Source organism: Python bivittatus, unplaced genomic scaffold (genome assembly GCF_059951505.1).
Source record: "Python bivittatus isolate LINGU-HERP-01145 unplaced genomic scaffold, Pbiv_v1 ctg000840_np1212, whole genome shotgun sequence".
Classification (NCBI taxonomy): Eukaryota; Metazoa; Chordata; class Lepidosauria; order Squamata; family Pythonidae; genus Python; species Python bivittatus.
The window spans coordinates 16,675,186-16,698,161 of NW_028277113.1; the positions used below are offsets into that span (position 1 = coordinate 16,675,186).

Here is a 22,976-nt window from a genome sequence, read left to right on the forward strand (position 1 = left end):
GTCTGTAAGCTTTCTTTGCATCTCATTGAATATATGTGGGAGTAGAGTGCATAAAAATGTGAGAAATAAATACAGTTGTGCATGGTGGGAGAGCAATTTAATGATTCAGGCTCTGGAGTTTTGATTATGTCCTGATATATGGATACTACACATCAAAAATGAATTGCTTTATAATGACATGAAGTGAATAGGTTTTATGACAAAGTGGATAGCAGCTGAATAGACCATTGTAGTCTCATACCTCAACATTGGTCTAGACGCTAGTACAATAGTACACCTGTAGTTCTATTACATCAATTATCTGTCCTACCTGACTGAAAAACCATGGCTCAAACAAAAGAGGGGTGCATATTTTATTAAACCTGAGCACTGAGAAACAAGACAAGCATGCAAGTACAGTGCATGTTTTCAATATAATAAACCATGTTTTGGGTGGAGGTTTTTCTATTGAATCATATCATTAAGTTACACAATTGCATGATGCTGTTTATAAAACATATTTAGAATTCTTCACTGAATGAGTTCCCAAAGACATGTATAAATAATTCCTGGTGTCCTTTAATCCCTAAAACCCTTTATCTCTTTACAACATCGGTAAGCAACCTCTTGCCAAGAACATTCCACCCTGATGTATTTTTGTTCTTTATAGCTTCATTTTTTATTTCTAACTTAACATAATTTATTTTACTTTTTAGATCCAGCACCAGCAAAGCAGGCATTCAGCTTCCTGGGCTCTAGTTCTTCTAATACTTCTGTGCCAAGTGTTTCTCTTGGTGGCAGCAGCAGCGGCACAATATTTAGCAGCACTACTTCTTCCTCAACTCCTCCGCCAGCATTTTTATTTGGACAGGCCAACAACACTGTGAGCAGTTCTGCTTTTGGTAATCCTTCTGATTCAAATACCACACAGTCTTTTGGGTTCTCTCAAGAAAGCAAGCCACCAACAACCACTTCCAGTACAAGCACTCCTGTTCCATTTCTGTTTGGTTCAGTCGCCCCCACTAATATCACAGCTAACACTGGCTTCAGTTTTGCAGCACCTACCACAACAGCACCTCCTACAGGTATGCTTGAAAATGAGAAACTGACTAGAAGAAATTAGATTTCCAAATACTTCCTGTGAAAATTGTATGGAGAGTTCTGAGAATTTATTAAAATATGCAAAGGCTGAATTTACAGACTATCCCTGGGATGATGATGCTTTTTGGTAACAGATTAAAACAATTATTAGTGAAATTATTATAAGTAATTGCCATCTTAACTTTAGTGATATACCAGCTTGTTTAATTCTATTGATTGCATCAGAACCTATCGCAGTAGCTTTTATATCAAGCAATTACATCAGGTTTTTGAAATCGTTCTGTTTTTTCTCTACTCAGTTAAAGTGTTTTTCTGCCACTTCTTTTCCCTTCTTGCACTATGTCTGCTTTCAACTGGCTATATGTTCTTTATCAGTGTGTTCATTTTTTCTCTTATTCTGTTGCTCTTACTCAGTTTCTAATCACAGAAATGAACTGCAATATTACAATAATTACACATTTGTGCATTGTTCAATAATGGCTGCTGAACTGAGTTTAATACTGAGTATAATTATGTATGCAATCTATGTGCAGTTCTTAATAATTTCAAATATACAAGGCAAGACTAAATAACTAAAAGATACCATTATAAACAAAAACCTACTTTGCATTAAATTATTATCTGAGTGCTGGGTAGGAACAAGATGAATGAGTACAGAAAAAGCCATTGGGCCATATGAAGACTCAAGAGTGCATGAGAATGCTGTTTGCTGATCATCTTCTTAGAAAATTGTTTGTTTCAAATACATGATTTAAGCATAAGTTTCTGTATACCTAAATAGAACAAAAAATGAATATAAATCTAAAACATATTTATGATGAAAATTGTGAGAATTTATGAAAGATTCAAGGGTGATGGAGAAATTCTGAATGTGGGACAGATCAGTGGGATGTGGGATAGTGTCATGAGCAGACCTTGGAGAAAATGGACCTGGAGGAAAAAAGAAAAGTGAAAGAAACAAGGCTGACTGCAAGAAGAGAAAGTATGAGTCTTTTATGAAAGAGTATTAACAGATAAATTAACCTCCCAACAATTTGAATGGAAGGTGTTAAGGATATGTGTATATAGAGTTTTTTGCAAAAAAAAAAGTAATAAAGAGCAAGGAATGATTAAGGTTAAAAGATGTAGAGAAAATGCAGGGTGATCAGTGCAAATAAATACATTATTTTGGAAGTAGGTGAAGAGGGCAAAACAAGGAGCCTCCAGCAGAGTGTATCAAATTAAAAATAAAAGTTATAAAATGATTTGGAAGGAAACTGAAGTGAGGGAATGCTGGAAGAAATATTGTAGCAATTCATATGGAAGTGATAGTGATATATTGGAAAATGGCATTGAAACAAGTTCTGTGAATGTTAGTATAGAAGAACACATAACGAAAAGGTAGTTGAGAATGTGGAAAATCATAAGGCTGCAAATGTAGATAATGTAGCTGAAGAAATGTTAGAATATGTGTGTGACTTATTATGTGTGTAAAAACTACATGTGTACCTGACATTTGGAAGAATGTTGTTATTCTCCTCTCCAAAGAGTAAGGTAACAAAAATTAATGCAAACACCACAGAGGGATTAATTTATTTAAGTATGCCTGGGAACGTGTTTGGCAAAATTCTGATTAAAACAGTATGAGAAGTGACAATAACAAAAATTTGGTAAGCACAGTGAGAACTTTATGCTGGGCAGAGTATACTCAGATGAGATGCTTACTCTTTAGCAGATCAGCGAGTTAGGTGTGATGTGAGAAAGAAATGTTATTATATGTTTGTTGACTTAGAAAATGTATGATAAAGTGAACAAGCTTGAATTATGGAATGTTTTGCGTGAACATGGAGCTGAAGATTTGTTGCTAAAGAAAATCTTAGCTGTATAATATGGAAGCAAAGTATGTGTGAGAATATTTAGCAAATGATTCAACATTGAGGAAGGGGTAAGAAAAGAATATGTGATCTCCTTTGGTTGTTCAGTGTATATCTTGGTAGAGCATTTAAAAATGGGGAAATTGAGAAATTGTAAGGTGTGCAAACGCTGGTGGAAAGTAGTAGTTCATTATGAAGAATTAATGTCAATAGTAGTAAACATGGCTGGGTGTAAGAGTATGCTTTTGCCCACTTTGTTATATGGAACTGAGAGTTGGAGATGTCAGAAGAAATAGGGTCAGGATTGAATGGTGCTGAATGAATGTTGACTGAATTCAAAAGTGAGTACAGTATTCAATCACATAATTAAGGTAGTTTGGTCATATAGAGAGAATTAATGAGGTTGAAATTGCAAAACACATGAATGAAAAATGGATGGGTCAGGAGGAAGGGTAAGAAAAAGTCATGGCTGGATAGGGTCAGTGAGATTCTTTATTCTGCCTTCAATTTGTTTGTCTTAATAGTTGTGTGCTTTGCGTAACACTGCAGATTCTGAAAGGGAATAGCCTGATAGGTTTAAATGTATGTGCGGTTCCTCTGTTTATACCGTTCATTTGTTTTTCTAGGTTCCTCTTCTTCCTTTGTGTTTGGCTCTGGGTCTTCAGCTTCTGCAACTGGTCCAGCTTTTGGTGCTAGTCAGACACCAACATTTGGTCAAAGCCAAGGTTCCAGTCAGACCAGTACTCCAACCTTTGGATCACTTTCCTCATCTTCATTATTTCCTGCTAGCTCTCTTCCTGCACCTCCAGCTTTTGGGACTGTATCAAGTAGTACCCAGCCTCCTGTCTTTGGACAACAAGCTAACCAACAACCTGGTTTTGGTTCAGGTACAGCTCCTAGTACTGGTAAGTTCAAACTCTACAGATTCCGTTCTGTAAGCTATTGTGTTCTTTTAAAAAGCCTATTTTTGGTTTTCAACTTTCATTCATAACCAAAACCCCATCAAGTTTAAGACCAGAATTAGTACACCTATTTTAACTTCCAGATCCTGACTTTGTAAGATTTGAGTCAGACACACCCCATTTTGCATATTTCCCTTATGTTTGAGCGTGATCGTATGCAGAAATGCTTTTATTTGTCTCATTCTTTCTGGCTGTTTTATTCATCCATGCATGCTAGCCCACATAAAACACACACTTGCATGACAGATGCCTTATTCTCTTCCTCCTCCTCTTTTGTATGGCTGCTTTATCCATATGTGGCAATTATTATAATCAGTTCAAAATGTAACAACATACAGATCACAAGTGCCAAATTTCAAATAATTAGCTAGGAAAATATCATTTCTATGAGCAAAAGGATGTTGGGGCATATAATGTCAGGACTCTTTGGCAACCTTAAACATTCTCTTTGCATGTTCATTTCAAATGTCTTAAAATCAGAAACATGTTTTATAGCTAAGTTTCAAATGGTGCATCTTGAGTTCCATCATTTTTGCAGGAAAGTTTGAATAAGATGCTTAAGTATTGGTGCAGATAATAAAAGAGTTTTTTGTGGAAGGAGCTAAATGTCATTTTTCTACCAAGACAGGTAATTGTTTCAAGGAAAACTCTTTTTGGCTATTTTATTAAATCTCAGTGTTTACTTTTTAGGTCAAGTATTCCAGTTTGGAAGTAGTACTGCTAATTTCAACTTTTCAAGCAGCAGCCCTGGAATATTTACCTTTGGTGCAACTTCAGGTGCACCAGCACAGCCAACAGGTTCTTCAGGATTTCCATTTACTCAGGCGTCATCATTTAATTTGGGGTAAGAAAAGGGTTAAAATGAGTTTGCACACTATCATATTATTTCAGTGTTTGTTTTGCATGGAAATTATTTTCTATGAAACGCTTTTATACTGTGGAGAGCAGTGACTTGAGAAAAGAACACACAGTTCGTATGAAGTGAATGAAATTAACTTCAAATGTAGATGTTATTATACTTGCTGATGTTAGGAATATGTTGTTGATGTTATGCTTAGAATATTAAATTAAATTGATCATATAAGGCCCAAAAAATGGTTTTTGAAACAGAAAAGTTTGGATTCAGGCTTCTTATCTAGAACTTATACACGTCATTTAATTTTTAGAGAAGTATGTCCTTAGTAAAAAATGCCTGTTACCTATTTTATTTTATAGTATATTTGTTCATGTTTCTTCAGCAGTATTAAAAGCTTTCATACATATTATTCCAAGTTCCTCACTGTTGATTTTTCCACCCCCCCAAGCAGGAATAACGGGAAAAATATATTCTCCACGTCTGGATCTTCAGTGCCTGGTCGGAAGATAAAGACGGCTGTTAGACGTAGAAAATAAAATATTAATGATTGTTACAGACAGCAACTCTCTTACCACAGCTGGTTGCCCTGCATTGTTCAATTCCTGAATTGTACCTCATGCTGGGTTTAGCTGAAGCCAGGTCTGCCTAAACTCTGCTCGCTTTTTTTCTCCCCATTTAGTTTTTTTTTTTTTAAAAAAAATAATAATAATTAGAATTGGTGGTAGGGAGGATCTTGAGCAAAACTACTTTAGAATCCAGCAGTTTTTCTGCCCTGACTTGGCATGGTCTGGCTATAGATATAAATATAGCCTGCACAGCGAATGGCTTCGTATAATACCTCTGTTTGCACCACTTTGTGCGCTCTTCTGCGTTTATGGACAGTTCAAAATTGTAATTATATTAGAGAGGGGAGTCTGTATAGAGTAGAGAATGTGGATAATGAATTATTTCTTTGCAGAGTTTGTGCTGATGTATGTGTGAAGTGAGCGAGTTGTGTGTATAGTGCACTAAAATTTTCTGATAGAGGAAGAATGATTAAATAATAGTCCATGCTAAGGACTAGTTAGATCAGTAGTACTTCATTCAATAATTATACGCTCTTTCTATTTTCATTCTTACTTCTTATCACCTGTCTCGCCTTTTCATTATTTTATTATGAAACAAATGTGTAAATACTATTCTGTTTCTCAATGTACTTTGACATAACAAATCTGTGAACTTGAAATTTTAATTTTGTGTGTTACTGCAAATTTTTGTTTAGTATTGTCTCAGATTTTATTATGTAAATCTCATTATTCAAAGTTGCCTAAATCCATTAAAGACATTTAAAATTGGGAATTCTTAAAGTAAATTTATTGGCTTTTCTGATCCATTTTTGTTTGGACCAAAAACCAGTATTGTACAAAGTGTTAAGTATATATTTTTATATTTACGGAAATGGACTCTGGTGACTTTGGATAATAAGGAAAAGTTTAATATTAAAGCCATGTTTATTACAGTATAATTAACATGTTAAACCATGGGATAAATGCCATCAATAAAAATTATGAAATACACCGGTTTGAATGTTAATACAGACGTACATTTTGTCTACAGTCCATCTGTAATGGTTTATATGTTCTCAGTAGGTAGATTTATGACTGTAATGTAGAAAGTTTCCCACATTCCCCCACTCAGTTCATACTTGCCCCTCCCACCTTTGCCCAGTTGCATTTCCTGCTGAGCACTTCCCAGCTATCTTCCAGGCTATCAGCCACTGTGGCTCTGTCCCCCGGTCATCTCCCCCTGTCTGCATCCCAGCCTCACTGCACACTGAAATGTTTTGCAGTCTGCTCTCACACTGTTCCCCCACTGCTGCCCCTGCTCTAGATTATTTTTCCCAGCCTAGCCATCTGCTCAATTTACCAAACACTGCATCTTGGGTTTGTTTGTTTGTTTGCTCATTCTAAAAAACAAAACAAAGGTTGCACCTCTTTAAAAAATCATTAGAGGTTACCATGATAAGTACTGAAAAAAGGGTTTTACTGCTGAATAGCCACCTAGTGACCAAGAAAAAGCTATAGATCCAGCAACCCCCAAATTCCCCACCTGCACCCACTGACAGCCTCTCATGCTGAAGTCCAGCCACCCAGTCCCAAGCAGAGGTGTGCTTTAAAGATACAACAGCAGATAGACTGGCCAAAAAAGCAGGCCAACAGGAGAGCAGACTCTGATGAGTAATGTGCCTCAGCTGTTCATCAGGGTGGTGGCTCAGCTTGGCTTATTCATCGGCCTCCCTCCCTGAGAGAAAACACTGAGAACAACTTTTCAAGCCTCAGCTCTGTTGCGTTTACCTTGCTGCTTTGAACTCTAGATTCCCTCTCAATGTACCTCTTCTCTTTCCCTTGGATTTGTCACTCATTTAATGGATTCCTGGTTTTCACCTGTGCTGAGCCTTTTGCTACATTTACAGTTGCCATCTTTAGATATTCTCTTCTAAAAGTTCTCCCTGAGCTTGCACATCACTGGACTGTGGCAGACATCTAGCTTGCTATCTTGTTGGCTGGCAGCCAGAAGTGCCAGCACACAAAAACAACCCCTCCAAAACTGTGAATTTGATCCTTTAAGGGGAATGTGACACTATCCAGACCTAAAATTGGAGCTGGAATAGAGCTGGAGCTATCGCCAGCAAACAGCAATTCTATCTTACAGGGATGTAATTGGAGCTTGCTTGACAAATCTGGGCTGGCATGACCTCCAAGCACCTCATCAGCACTTCCACAGCATCTCTGGTCCAGTCTTGGATGATGATGTGTAACTGAGTATAAACAGCACACTTATACCTCACTCTCCCCCTCCCCCAAACCATGGATGACCTCCCCCAGCAGTTTAATGCAGATGTTAAATAACGAGGGTCAGACCCAGCTCAGATGTTCCTCTGCCATGCATACCAAGTGGAATTGCCTTCACAGGAAAAACCACCACTGCAAAGCTCTGCCTCTAATCCCCAACTCTTGTAGGTTGTCCAAGAGGCTACCATGATCAAACAAGACCAGATCTGTCCTTCAAGGCCTCAACAAATTGATATGCTAGTTGCACCTTTTCCTAGATCGGGCAGCCTTTCAGACGGTCACTCTTTATCTGGTTGCCTCACAGCTTGACTACTGCAAGGCGCTCTACATGGGGTTGCCTTCTCTGGAATAAAGCCTGCCCTCTGGAATGAGATTCTGCCTCCAAGATCTGGATGGCCCCTATCCTGCTGGTGTAGCTGGTTCTTTGCTCAGGCCTTTGGCAAGAGTGAGTGAAGCCCCCTTTGGATTCGGTGGGTTTTCATTCCTGTCCAGTTTTCTTTTTTTTTTAATCCCAATCTTCATTTTTGTTCATTTTTGTATTTTTTTCTTGTTTTTAATTTTTTTATTAATCACCTAGAGTCATTGGGAGTCAGGTAGCATATAAATATCAATCAGTAGAACAAAAGTTGTCTATGTCCTGGCCTGATACTCAGCTGAAAAAGAAAGTCATCTAGGATCCTCTATGACTAAATCCCTGTCACCTTTTCCAAAACCTAAAAGGGAAGGTTGGCAACTGGCCAGTATTATCTAAGGTAGCCAGATTGAAACATGGCATCTAGGGAAGAGGCTCACCACTGTCTACTGCAAATCAGTTGATATCACCCCATCCCTCAGAGATATCCACCCAAGCACACAAATCAGGCTGATGAAGCATGAATCCAGCTCACAGGTGGCAAAATATGCCACAGTGGGCTCTATCTATAACCTGAGTCTCTGCAAGCTGCAAAATGTTGCCCAAGTCATCTCACTAGACCCTTCCATGTGGTATCCAACTCTGATCAAGTGGGCAATTTTATCTGCAAAAACTTTGCAAATGTCACAGTGGCCTGCAGGATAATTTTCTTCTCTGAAGGGAATAGGTAATCTTTAATAGAACCATTGGATGAGCCTGCAGATGCAATAAGCACAGAAATGTGAGTATGCTTTGCTGCTACAGGTAGCCCTCGCTTAGCAAACACAATTGGGGCCAGCAACTCCATTGCTAAGCGCCACAGTCACTAAGTGGATAATCACATGACTGCGATGGGCTTACATCACTTCCCTTTCTGTCGTTAAGGAAATCACCATGGTTGTTAAGTGAGACATCACGACTGTGACTTGCGATTTTACTTTTGCATTCTCCATTGATTTTGCTTGTCAGAAGTCAGTTGTGAAGCATGTGAATGGTGATCAAATGCCTGCGGGATGCTGCAACAGTTGTACAGTGGAACCTCGGGTTACGAACTTAATCCATTCCGTGACTCTGGTCGCACCCCGAATTGGTCGCAACCCGAAGGAAATTTCCCCATAAGGTTCAATGTAATTACTGTTAATCCGTTCTGGCGTGGAGGACAGGGAGGCAGCTATTGCTTGGAGGGAGAGTCCCCCTCCCTACGACCACGTGTCAGGGGCAGAAAATGGCCACGGACGTGTCGGGTGGAAAAATGGCCGCGGACCACATGTCGGGCGGAAAAATGGCCGCGGACCACGTGTCAGGGGCGGAAAAATGGCTGCGGACCACGTGTCGGGCGGAAAATGGCCGCGGACCACGTGTCAGGGGCGGAAAAATGGCTGCAGACCATGTCACGGGAGGGAAAATGGCTGCGTATCCTGTTCGTACCCCGAGGCGGAGTTCGCAAACCGAGGTAAATTTTTGCGGCCGGAGCTGGTCGTAACCTGAAAAGTTCGTTAACAGAGGTGTTCGTAACCTGAGGTACCACTGTAAATGTACACTGGTTGTGAAGCGCCCGGATGGTGGTCACATGACTGTGGGATACTGCGACAGTTGTAAATGCAAGGACTGGTGGCAAAGCTCAATTTTTTTTTACACTGTCATAACTTTGGTCACTAAATGAGGCAGCCAGTAAGCAAGGACTACCTGTAATAACTTGTGGTATATTTCTGAACATGAATACGCAATCATGTTCAATCATAGTCATCTTTGTTTTCTCCATTGCCACTCCAGTATCTCTTCACCTGCATCATTTCCCATAGCTCCTTAGTATTCCACTGAGCTTGTTGGAATTTATTAGGGAGGAGAGGCCACTTGGGGCAATCTCAGCCAGCCTTCTCACAACCTCTGTATTCCAGAGGTAAGCAAGATGCAGGGCAGAACTGTCCAGTTCACTTGGAAATTCACCTGGGGTGGACCATCTTAATCAGTTCCTTGCCCTATGGAGATCCAGCTTGCTAACAATATGCATGTGAACAAGAAAAGAATCTGACCACTTCAAAGAAATAATGACAACTTCTGCCATTCTCAATCACATTACCTCTGTTCCAAGGTAAAAAAAAAAATAAAGCAGACTCCACATTTCTCACTGTATGTGTTGGGTCTGAATTCTCCTGGGAGAGGCATATAATTATCATGGAGACTAAAAACTCCTGAGCATCTCTGGATTCCATTCCCAGGGCACTGTCTCCACTGCCAGCCCCACATTGAGAATGAGCTCAGTGAGGGCTGTTTCCAAGCAGCAAGGTAATGGTACACTAGCAATAGTCTCCATCCTAAAGCCTAATGTAAATGCATTCATACTCACGTCATAAGGAGCATCACTTCTGGCCAGGGCCAAAGTCTCACACCTCTTCCATAGCTATGTCTACTGGAGCACCTAGAAATCTGGTGGGCAAATTTCAGATAAGGCTACATCTCCATCTTTAACCAACCAAGTCTCCATAATGCAAAATAGATCCACACACATGTCCAGTATTGTATCATATAGGAACAAGACTTTATTGTGCGTGGATGTGGCATTTACCAGCAGTAACCTGAGGCCATAGTGACCAGCAATCCTATCACCCAGCCCAAGGACCAAGATTGGAGGGCAGGCAGTGGGAACCAGCACCAAATTACAAGTCTTCCTTTCTCTGGAATCGCTAACTAACCACCTCTCATCATATCTCCCACAGTTCATCAACATGGAAATACATGAGGTATTTCCATACCCCACACCACATTTGACCCCGAGGCTCCCATGACCCACCATTTATATTCCACTTAGAGTGATAGCACTCCAATAAACTCCAACCCTATGGAGGAAGAGCCTGGAAGCCACCTCTGCTACACACATCAATCCCAATCACTGTACTCCTCCCTCTCATTCCAACAATCCCCACCTCAACCATTTTCTTCCTAAGGTCATAGGGCAGTGGGAATCAACAACCTCCTATATTGTATTATCTTTTGCTGGTGAGCAATTTCACTTCTCATCTCTTCAAGGTCCTTAATGGATAATTCATATGATATTTTTAGTTTGATTCCATTTTGTCCATTTCCTCTTTACAGTGCTAATGTTGCTGGTATAGTGATTTAAGTATAATACTCAGGACTTATTGCTTCCTGAAATGGCTGACAAATTGGCATTGCTGCCAGATGGGCATTCTGCACAGGAGAATATATGCTTGCCTTTTTTTTTTTTTTGTATCTTTGAGTCAGTCCCTGGACTAGTCCCTGCAGTTTTCTTGTCAAGGTTTTTCAGAAGTGGCTTGCCATTGCCTTCTTCCTAGGGCAGAGAGAGAGGGACTAGCTCCAGGTCATCCAGCTAGCTTTGTATCTAAGGCAGAACTAGAACTCATGGTTTCCCGGTTTCTAGCCTGATGTCTTAACCACTACATCTAACTGGCTCTCATTTTTTCCCTCTACCACAACACAAATTTAGAGTTACATTTTCCGAGAGAGGTCAGTAATATAACAATGCACATTAATGTAAAAGTGAACATTTATTCAAACCAACTTGTTAATCTTACATAAAGAGATACATCCTTTGGGAACAGCTATTTTATACTGAAGATCTTCCAAATTTCTGTAATTAAAAACTAACTTCAAAAATGGAAATTATAGACATCCAATTGATGTATTAAATAAGCAAATTTACAAGGTAGTTGAATACAGAAGCTTTTCTTTAAAAAGAACACTTACAACTGTATACTTATGAAGGCAATATATTTTGCCCAAAGCTGTAACTGTAAAACAGTCTGTGATGGGTTTAGTTTAATACATTCAAATGAAATTGTCTTGACTCTCCCAACTATTTGATCCAGATTTATGAATTTATTTATGCTAAGCAATATAAATATATAGGAAATAATGTTGCAGTATGGTATCAAAGATTAGGGCAATCTGGATACACAATAAAAGAAAGTAATACTGTAATGCAGAACTAGTACTTCAACTGCTGCCCTAATTAACCTCTGTGTTAGTAACAAAATCATTAGTGTTAATTATTACCAAAATGCTGAGTAATCAAAGCACCTGTTCATTCTTTTCTCTACAAATGATTATGCTTGGCAAGATATACAATGTAAGCCATAAAATATCTATTATAAGGATCTTGCTGAATTTGTAGAAATGCAGCACTGGGTTATCATGGAGCAACATGCACAAACATGCCTTTTAAATAACAACAACAGATGGGAGAGAGACAGTGGAAGCATAAAGGCAAGCTAAATCTAATAACTAACCTGGTGCTTTCTTCTGTTCACTATGACAGGGACTTAATATTTCCTTTCACCTGTTTTCTTCTCTGGGATATAGTTTGAATAACATATTAAGCCATGATGCAACTGCAATTAGTGTGACAGGGAACTTAGACCATTCCATACCTTAAATTACAATTCATATGGAGTAACACAGTTCCCTAAATACATTTACATCCAATTTGTTTTAAGCTGATTTACTCTAATCATGGTGCCATCTTAACTCTCATAGCCTCTAGACAGAGAATGGTGCTACAGAGGGCCACTCCAGTCTCAGCATTCCGCTAGTCACAGGAAGTGATTTGGGGACACCAACGGGATAGGGTTGGGAGCTCAGCCACATACTTCCCCTATATAGCATGATGCCAAATCAGGCCGCTACATTGTTTTCCAAGAGCACACACACCACCCTCCCCTGCAACATACATTAAAGCCAGATGGTGATTATCATCCCCCACCTCTCCCTACAAAAGTGGCTAGGATTACAGTTAACATGGGAAGCAACTAGCATATTAACGCATAATTAATATTAAGCATAGCTTAGCATGCCATGAAGCACACAGTGTTTTCCCAAACTTTCTACAGCATATAGGTTTTAACCATGCTTCTGCATCAATTACTGCTCTCAGTAAGAAACTGGGGTGTCACTCAACATCAAAGGGGTTAGAATGTTTTAATTACCATGGATCCAGAGATGCAGTAGATTACCTGTCCTCAGCAGATGCCAACTGTAAGTTGAGGCAAAGTGGCACATAATTCAAAAATGTAATGTGAAACTACTTCTGATTGATTTCCCAGAATACAGGGTAGGTTATAATTACTGAGACACTTATTATATTGTACCTGCAAGTGCTGAATTAGTATCTTTATCATTATAAATACACCTCTGTGGTATATTTCCTCTGTACTGTACCTCATTTATGTTTTCCAGTAAGCCAGCCCTCTCATAATACACTTTTGTTAGTGCTGAGAATTGTAGCAACAGTGCTATTTATACCTGATTTTTCAGCCCATAGACTAAACTTGCCTCAACTTGTACTTTCCTAAATACAGAAAGATGAAATATTTAATTTTTTAAACCTACAATATATATTTTAGAGCAAAAATCTCTCATGATCCCTCTAATAATTTCTCAGCCATTCATTTGTTTGAATTCAAAGCAAGTCATAATTTTTCTTAACAAAGAAATATAAACTGTTTCTCCTAATCAACTCAGATTAATTAGTCTCTATTCATCATTTGCTTAACAATTAGAAACTTGCTGACATTTTGTGACAATAACTGAAAAATCTCTACCTTTGTCAGGTATCATCTTCAGGCATTTGATACTTTACAGACATAGGTCACAAGCATCTGATACGAAACACTTGCTTCTGCTCCCACAAAAAAGCATAGCTGACATTTGAACTTTATTCAGTTAGAACGTGGAAAATTTAATGTAGAATATAAGTACCCTTTTCAAAAGACAAATATGAAAAAAACCCACTTTGAAAAAGAACTTTGTCTCATTGTTCATTGTACATTAGCCAAACCTAATTAAACTTTTTCTTCTATATTGATCCTAAATGAACAGAAAACTAACAACAAATATCACTGTTAAATCATTGTGTCAACTCTAAGAAGCTGCTAATAATTAGCTATTTCACTTAAATAATATATATATAAAAATAAATCATGCAAAATAAATAGGCTTTATTTAGTAAGTATAATTAAGTGATCCAGGCACACAGGCAGATAAAATGACAGTACTTATTTACATTTTTTTACACTTGTTGCACAAATTCCTTGTATTGCTTTAGCAATAGTGTAATTTAAAAAAAAACACCTCATTTTCTTATAAAAAGGTGCAAAAAGTTATGCATAAATTTTCTCTGGTTTATTCAAAGTTTAGTTTGGCTGTTGTTAAATACATCTGAAATTAAGTATTTTTACACAATAAAATACAGATTTAAATTTTCTGTGCTTTAATAGAAAACTCCAAATCTTTATGGAAAAGAGGGAGAAAGAGTAATAAAACAATTTATAATCCATCCAAAGCAGGGATTAAACTGCAATTTGTCTTAGTTGTCTACAGCAGTACTGCCAAAGCTCAGTATTTATCTTTTATTAATACTAGTTTTACTTGCCTTCATAATATTTGATACGTTGAATTTGTATTTTGTTCAAGATATCCACATCATGCAAGACATTTAACACATTTACAGAAATCTCTTCAGTATTTAAAATACAATGGTTGTGTGAGCAATTAATGATAAGGCTTTTATATGAGTAGCAAATTCTTACGAGTCCATCAAAACAAAAGCATACAATTCTCTGTGGTAAATTTCCCTCAAAAACACTGTAATTGCTTTGGTTACTCCAATAATGACAACAATTTAGGTATTCATAAAAATAAATCTATCTTTTGATACAGAATTAGTATTCCTCTCACAAGAGAGATACTTTTCCTGTGAAACTGCCAATGACTTTTGAAGATTTGGAGTGTTCTTGCTCTGTTCAAATATTCTCAAATTCAGTCAGTGCTGTTCCCCAATGCCTACTGCATTGCTGGAAAAAAGCAAACTTAATGTCTTAATTGGCACTGTTCTTGAGTGAGATTCAGAAATCCAGCAAGGTGGCTCCAGTATATTTGAACAGTGGAATAAAGGTGTCCTTGAGTATCATCTGACACTACGTCTTTTTACTACAATAGTCCCTGCTACAATATCATAGGCTGTTCTGTTATGTTGAAAGAATAACAGAGTAATGAATGCTGGAAAGAAGGAAGCGATAGAAAAATTCTTGATCAAAGCTCGTATTGTAGACCTGCAAGGAAAAAACATACATATCTCTAGAATCTGTTGTCTGCACTGGAGACTATAGACATAGTGGTACATATTAAAAAAACAAATATCCTCAAAAATATTGTCAAATACATCAATAAAGATGTTTTTTTTTCTATTCCTACTCTTCCAATGAGTAATTTCTACTTTTGAATTAGCTAACCTTTCTGTACTCATATTTTTGCTTTCTGCATAGAAGAATTAACTCCCACAGTGTTTACTTTACTTTATGAACACCATTCTCCTGCCATTATGAAAAAAATTTCTGCTTCTTCAAAAAGATGTATCTATAGATTTAAGTAATTTTCTGGACGGAAACATAATCTTACAGATCCCAAAGACTGGATATCAAGCAATATTTTTGCACCAATTGTTAGTGATATAGCTTAAGTTGTGATATAGCATTCCAGATGATTCAGAGTCTTTACATAATTATGTTAATGCTGTTGAATTACTTCTTACTTAATCACAGACAGTCTGATTGTTTAGGGAAAGCTCAGAATAGAACTGAGTTACTGAAAATATAAATATTATGGGGAATCAAATTACCAGAGCTGAAGCAGAAACATGATATAATGAAATAATATAAAAAACTGCTCTGAGGGAAGATAAATATGATTTACTATGCATTATATTCCCCAACAGTGGGCAAATAATTCAGATTAATATGTAAGAAGCATTATAAATAATTTTCCCAATTCATTTAGATATTTATATAATGCACAAATAGCTTAAGCTAGATTTATTACATGCATTTTTATTGCCAGCTATGTATTGTTGGTTTGTTTCACTTAAAAAAAAAAACAAGTCTGCATTGAGTTTAGTTAGGATGTAAAATATCCTTAAAAGTAAGGTTGAGGTGTGGGATAAAAATTATGTAAATCAAATAATATTTTCAAGTACTTACAGTATACAACATTACTAAAAAGAGCTAAGGATTTGTATTTTGCAGTGACTAAAAATAAAACTTACGTTGTCATGCTCACGTTAGATGACGGAATCACTAACACACGACTTGGTGCAATAAGTACAGATGTATCACATGTCACAACTCGAAGGCCTAGCAGAAATTTCCCAGGAGTTGCTCCACCAGCTCCCCAAATGCAAATAATCTGAAAGAAAAGTTTCTCGTAACTAAAATTACATGTTTTACTGTGTGTGATGTATCAGTGATGTAGCTGTCTTGATGCAAGATGAACAAAATATAATAAATATTTGACATACTTGCAGAGATAACTAGAATGGGAGAAATAACCTGTTTTCTGCCATCCTGAATAAAATTTGCTCTTATCTATATAATTTTATGCAGTTTCTGATCCTTGGTTACACTGGAATTTTGGTTGTTATGTACAGTTGGCAGTATTAGATGTCAATGGCTTTTATGAATGTTCTCAATATTTATTAGGTTAATATAAACTCAGTAAGTTAACTAAAAATTAAAGTGTATGTTCATAAAATAATATTGGTCACTGATTAAAGAAAATAGTCTCCAAAATAGATGTTCTATTGTTTGTTCAGATAAGAGTTTGTATACCTCATAGATGCAGACCAGCAATCTGTAGATAAGGGCCACTATCATCATTTTCTGCAAGTCTTCCATGGAAGTTTCATCATCTATTTCTTCTATAATGTAGTGCATAGCAAACTTTGAGATATCCCTGCATCAGAAGTACAATACAATAAGTAATACTATTCTATGGACAGCTTATAGGTAATATAATTGTAAATGTGAAGATTTTTATTTAGTGGACATTTTTGTTTCATTTTTGTTTCAGAAGAATATACAGGGGACAAAAGATATCTATTTTAAATTTGGAGACTCTAATAGCAAAACATGTTAACAGACTGCCAGAGAAAGTAGTATCTGAGAGCTCTATATCCTGCCTGCTCTAGCATGACAATGGTCCACTAATTGTTTCTTGAGGACAGGAACGTATGACACCATCCTCAACCCATTCCCAGCATGTGAGGGCAACTTCAGCTTGAAATATCAAGCATTCTCTCATAAGACATCCTAACCCTTTATCAACTCCAGTGCCAGTCTTGCTCCTTTATGCCAGGCACCTTGCCATGACTAGACCACTGGAAATGGAAAACCAGAGAACTCTTGGTTTTATCTGAAGGTCTGATCCACAGCCATGCTTTAAAAGAGCACCAGGGCACCTTACACCGTATTTTCTTGATCTGCATTAAAGGTAGTGTTTTCTGATTTCAGCTGGCAGTAGTGATGCTGTGCAATATGCCTGCTGTGTTTCACTTTGCTGCAGGCAAATGTCTCTGCTCCAATGTCTAATGTGCACTGTGGCAGAAATGTCCTCCACTCTGATCACTGGTTACTGTTCTTCAGGGCCATTTTGTCCTGGGCTGCTGGACTGCCTGCTCCCTTCTGAAGGGACCTTTCCACAGTGGAAAAACGAATCAATGGACTCTCCCCCAACCCCCCAAGGTGAATTGGTGAAATGCTGTACCTTTTTCTTTTTAATAGGTTTACTGGTGGTCTGAACAAAGACTAGACTTTTTTTTTTAACATTCACTGGCACGCTGGTGGGCCTTTCTGTTTCTTTTTTAAATTGGGTGAAATGAACAACAGTTCTACTAATTTCCCTTTGTAGCTTAAATAGGAGGAAGAAAAGTAAGATGCGGATTTTCTTTGGAGAAAGTACAGAACCAGGGGAATTTACCAATGGGACCCAAGACAATTGCTATTCAGACAAAATATCTAGACAGCATCACTGCCAAAATAGAGAACAGATAGAAATCTGGGCACAGCCACTTTCTTAAACTTTTAAACTTTTATTTCCAACCAGTTTGAACACAGGAGACAAATAGCTTAAGGTTGCCATGAAAAACAAACTTTCTAAATATAATTCTTTAAGAAGGAAATATATACTAATTTCATACAATATGTGCCTGCAGTCTGGAATGGAACAGTTTACTGTACTGACAACTAAATATATAACACAGAAGCAGAGGTAATGAAACTAGTTAAACACATTATATATTGTGTAACTTACTTTATTCCACTGAAGTGCATAATACTCAAAACTATTGATGCCTTGATAAAGAAAAGGATAAAGAAATCCACCATCTCTGCTATAAATCGATGAGCCAAAGATGGGATAATGTATTCACGACCTGAACGAAAACAAATAATTCATTTTGCATTAAATATTATTGAATAAACTCTGTAATATAAGATCAGATTAATAAATATTTCATTTTACACACTATTTTAGATCTGTGCTCAAGTGACGCAGTAATAAACTCATGCTTAAGAAGATAGGGACACAATTGGAAATTGTACTAGATTATGCATTTTACACAGATAATTCATTATGTGATCTTTTGATATAATTCTGCTCTTCCAAAGGTGGCTGCGATGTACACAAGGACTTCTCAAAGGGTTGAACACTAACCATCTTCTGCTGTGCCATGCTGTTCTCAGACCATTCACTCAGAGTTAATGTCTAACTGACCTGAAATATCAAGCACTGTCTCATAAGACATCATAACCCTTTCCTTACCAATGCCAATCTTGCATCTTTATGCTAGGCACCTTGCCAGGACTAGACCACTGGAAATGGAGAACCAAACAACTCTTGGTTTTATCTGAAGGTCTGATCCTAGCCATGCTTTAAAGGAGCAGCAGGGTACCTTATATCAGGAAGGCACTGTACAAGAGACTGATAAGAAAAGCCTACATGGAATCTCTCATTTCACAGATACAGAAATAAAAAATCCAAGGGCCATTTGATGCTGTTTAGTTTGCTATGACGATTAACAACTAACACTGTTACCAGGCATGCAGAGCCATTACAAAACCACTGTACTGCTCCCATTAGAGTATTTCAGTAAGTATCAGTTCCTGGCCACCATCCTCAGCAGCAAACCAGAAACCTATTCTCCACTGTCCAATTGACCAGGTTAATGAGTTAGCTACAGGAAAAAGCACTCTGCCCATTTCTCTGCTGTTACATTATTCTGAAAACTTTAAAACTGAGGAATGAATCCAGTTTTAAGTATATCCAACAGGGCTGATGGAGAAAGACTTCTTCACTATGGTATTCCCACAGCAACCTCTCAAGGCAACTGAACATGGTATTAGGTGGAGAAAACAGTTGATTAACAGACTGCTAGACAGGAAGCTGAAGAGGTAGGATAGAGATCCTGCAAAATGATCAGATGCACCTTCCATGAACAGAGCTCCACTCCAAGAAATTCCTCAGCCCAATTTTCAGAGACTCTCTTCTTCCCACTGTAACTTCCTCATTATGTAAGTTCTCTTGTCTCTAGGTGGTAATTTTATTTCATTTATTCATTCTATTTGTATACCATTGAATCAATACAAACTCACAGTGATTTACAATCGACAAAAACATTTCGAGCAACCAAAATAAACATTAATACATTAAAATAATAAAAAATAATAAAAGCTACTACAATACATGGATAAATAATGAAAAATAAAACAAGTCATACCAAAACAACAAAAAAAGCAATTAAATCATTTTAAGTAATCATAATGACATACATTAAAGTTGGTAATAACAAACTTTTCAACCAAATGCTCTTTGGAAAAGTTATATCTTCAATCGTTTCTGGAATGTTAGAAGAGATGGAGCAAGTCTCAGTTTGAAGGAGAGAATATTCTACAAAGCCAGAGCAACAACTGAAAAACAGCACATCCTGGCAACCATCCTCCTTACTTTATGAAAGTGGGGTATGACCAAAAGCTTCTCCTGAGAAGGTCAGGTCAATTCAGATACAAGGACATGGTTCTGTGGGGACCTAGGCACTAATTCAGTGAGGGATGAAAAGAAGGGCTGCTTTGAGGGAGGGAGCACAAAAGTCCACTTTTATTAGTCTAGCTCTCCATGCTTAGAAATATATCTGAACAGTTACAGTCGAAGTATAACTATATATTTCTTCTCTTTCTGTATTTAGGGTGCACTCAACCCATACTGCAACATAGATTATAATTCCTTCATTGTATTCATCTATCATTCTTCCACAACCATCTTTACCACATATTTCTAGAGTGGTCCCACTAACTTTAATGAGTCCAAATTTGAATTAAATATGATTTAGTTGCACCCATTTTGTTAATCAAACTTCAAAGTGAGAGTGAATTGAGGACTAACCTGCGCTTCCAACCTCTGGGAAAAAAAAAAGGGACACAGACAGAAACTTAGGAGCAATCCTATTGTTCTTTTTTATTTTCCTTTCCATTACACTCACAGAAAACAAACAAGCCATATAATTTTAGCAAGAGGCTAAGATAGGAAAATGACTGCTTCCTGTTTAACCTGAGCTTAAGTTCATTCATTCATCTTCTGCAGCATTAATGCATAAGCCTCTTACACAGTAAGAGCAACTGTGTTGTTCTATGACAATGGGACTTTTGGCATCTGTGCAACTAATACATTCTTCATTATTCTTTCCACCCAATCTCACTGGGTTCACATTGTCTCCACGTCCATCTGGGTTTATGTGCTCCAAAATTAGGATATTTTATGCATCTGATAAAGTGGATTCTAAATTGCAAAATCTTTTGTTGCAAAAAGCAAATTAAGTCTTTAAGAGACCACAAACCTCTTCATAAATGAGTTACCCAGTATACAATATACACACCTCTCCCTTCCCCAGACTTCTACTTCAGCCCTGACTAATAGCAGGAAATCTGGTGCCCTGCAGATGGGTTAAAACTTCCACACCCATAATTTGCACACTGGCAACAGCAGCCAGGATTAACGGGAGTTATAGCCCCAAGCATATGTCCAGCATCAAAATGCCCACCCCTGCACCATCCTTTCCACCCACGTCAAAACTTGCAAGGTCTTCTGCCGAGCCCCTCCTCCCCCCTTTCTTCTTCATTTGGAAGAAAGACTCACCTGCTGGTCGCCCAGGCTCCCGTTGGGAGCTGCCGGGACGGGCAGCGACGGTGGGGGCGGGGCGCTGCGCGAGGGGCGCGTGCCGAGCCGGGGGCGGGGGCCAAGTAGGGGCCACGCGGGTGGGCACAGGGCTGACCTCGGGGGCAGGGGAGGTCGCGAGGAGGTAGTAGCAGGGGCTGCCGCTGTAGTAGTAGGCGCCAGTGGGCGGGGCTGAAGCCGCCGCGTTCGCGGCTCCGGCCATGAGCGCTGCCAGGCCGCTCTGCCAGCTGAGGTAACCGCAGTACGAGTCCCAGAGCCATTGGTGCACGCGCCTCGAGTACTCCCCCGCGCTGATCGCCTCTTCTTCTTGGGCCGGGGGGCTGCCGCCGCCATCACCTCTCGGAGCCTCTCTGGGCTCTGCCATGGCCCGGCCCAAAAGCCTTCTCCGCCGTGCTTGTCACGGCCTGCGCCCCGCACTGCGCAAGCGCAAGCCCGTCAGCGAATTGTCTTTTCTCTCGCTTTGAAGGCGGATGAGACGAGCGGCTGGAACGGGCTCTCCCCCGCAACGCGAACGTCACTGGCCGCGGGGGCAGGCAGAGGGCTTGGCCGAGGGATAGGTGGGAGTGAACCGTCTTGGTCTGTTCCTTTCCTTACCCCAACTCTGATAGGCATTTCCCCACCTACCCGCCGCCTGGAAAGAGGAAGGACGGTGGAAGGGGTTATGAGCAGCTTATTTACGCGGACACTCAATTTAAGCCCTCGGATGTCTCAGGCTTCAACTTCTGGGAGTAAATGGTATCGTGGCTTGGGGCAAGAGACTGCAGGTTGTCGACTCAGACTTCGAGGGGGGCACTGTGTTATTCCCCTGACCGCCGGCGTGATGAAATCTTGCTTAGATGAGTAGGCACAATTCTTGGGCGGGCCTTTTATGTAACGTGCTTTCGGTCGGTTTCAGCAGTTTAATGTTACCTGCGTGCGTGTTCCCTGGACTGTAGTTGCCAAAATTGCTACCAGCCGTTCTTGTAAAATAAGCGTCTTAGCAAGAAGGGCCGGCAGAGAAATGGAATCCAAGAGCCGAATAGGATTCCGGGCACGCACGTGGCCTGTCTGGAGCTCCCGAAGCAGCTGCTGGGCAGCTGTCGCGCGGTCCTCGGAAAAGACGAGTCAGTTGTGTTTTAGAGCTGAAACCGTGCTGAATCATCTACAATAATTGACTTCTGAGGTTTCAGGCTGCCATAGATTTTACAGCTCAGGGCCCACCTGAAAAATTTAAGCTGTTGCAGGACAGCTTAAAAAATATCAAATGTTTTTATTTAAAATCGTTTTTATCTTATAAGCTATAAACAGACACACACATTTACACATGTGCGCGCGGACACACAGATACACACGGGTTAAGAATGCCTGGTTTATGGACAATCCATAGTTAACAGACTATTGTAGCAAAATTGGAGTTAAATACACAATGGTTTGAGTTAAATACACAATGCTACTTACACAATATTACACAGTAATACTGTTCCAGCTTATATACAAATTTGACTTAAGGACAAGCCTTGCAAAAACTCGTTCTTAAACTGGAGACAACCTGTACTTACATACATTGCTGTTTTGCTCCGTCTTGACCAGACGTGGATTTGTTTGTTTATTTATTTGATAAATTTACACAGCTGCCCATCTTGCATACATGATTTTGAGAGGCGTACAAAGTTAAAAATGAGGAATTAGCTTGTTTCTTGTTGGCTGTCTCATATTTGAAATACATTTTAAAATTGAAAAGAATTTTCAGGGAATAGACATGTCATACTTTTTTTTTAACAAGTAACTTTAAATTTAACACATCTTTTAATATATGAACAGTACAGTTTCTTTATATGTACATTCAAAACTAAATCCTTTTGAATTCAGTGGGACATTCACAGGCATGAATTCAGCTACTCCATAACTGAATGACAGGACAGGTTCTTTATAACAGTGATATATTAGCTGCATTTGCCATTTCCAATGGAGCAAAACAGGGTTTGTGTG

General features: G+C 38.7%; 2 protein-coding genes across 5 annotated transcripts in view; one reads left to right on the forward strand and one right to left on the reverse strand.

The window, feature by feature from the left end:
• The window catches only part of NUP153 (nucleoporin 153), a 54,277-nt gene extending 48,823 nt beyond the window's left edge, over nucleotides 1-5,454 (forward strand). For 2 of the 4 annotated variants that reach the window (XM_088130576.1, XM_025173115.2), the window contains exons 19-22: nucleotides 696-1,064; nucleotides 3,560-3,838; nucleotides 4,586-4,739; nucleotides 5,203-5,454. In XM_088130576.1, the coding sequence (XP_087986702.1) occupies nucleotides 696-1,064; nucleotides 3,560-3,838; nucleotides 4,586-4,739; nucleotides 5,203-5,287 (887 nt within the window). In that variant the 3' untranslated portion in view covers nucleotides 5,288-5,454. The remainder of the gene's footprint in view (nucleotides 1-695; nucleotides 1,065-3,559; nucleotides 3,839-4,585; nucleotides 4,740-5,202) is intronic. The other 2 variants (XM_088130577.1, XM_088130578.1) reach the window with 2 other exon arrangements.
• A 9,353-nt stretch (nucleotides 5,455-14,807) lies between these two features.
• Nucleotides 14,808-21,467, reverse strand: FAM8A1 (family with sequence similarity 8 member A1). The gene is made up of 5 exons (XM_088130825.1): nucleotides 20,970-21,467; nucleotides 18,093-18,213; nucleotides 16,613-16,736; nucleotides 16,051-16,190; nucleotides 14,808-15,061 (listed from the first exon to the last, which is right to left on the reverse strand). Exons 1-5 carry the CDS (start codon nucleotides 21,370-21,372, stop codon nucleotides 14,917-14,919), a joined length of 933 nt encoding a protein of 310 aa, XP_087986951.1. The 5' UTR covers nucleotides 21,373-21,467; the 3' UTR covers nucleotides 14,808-14,916.
• Between the last annotated feature and the right edge of the window lie 1,509 nt (nucleotides 21,468-22,976).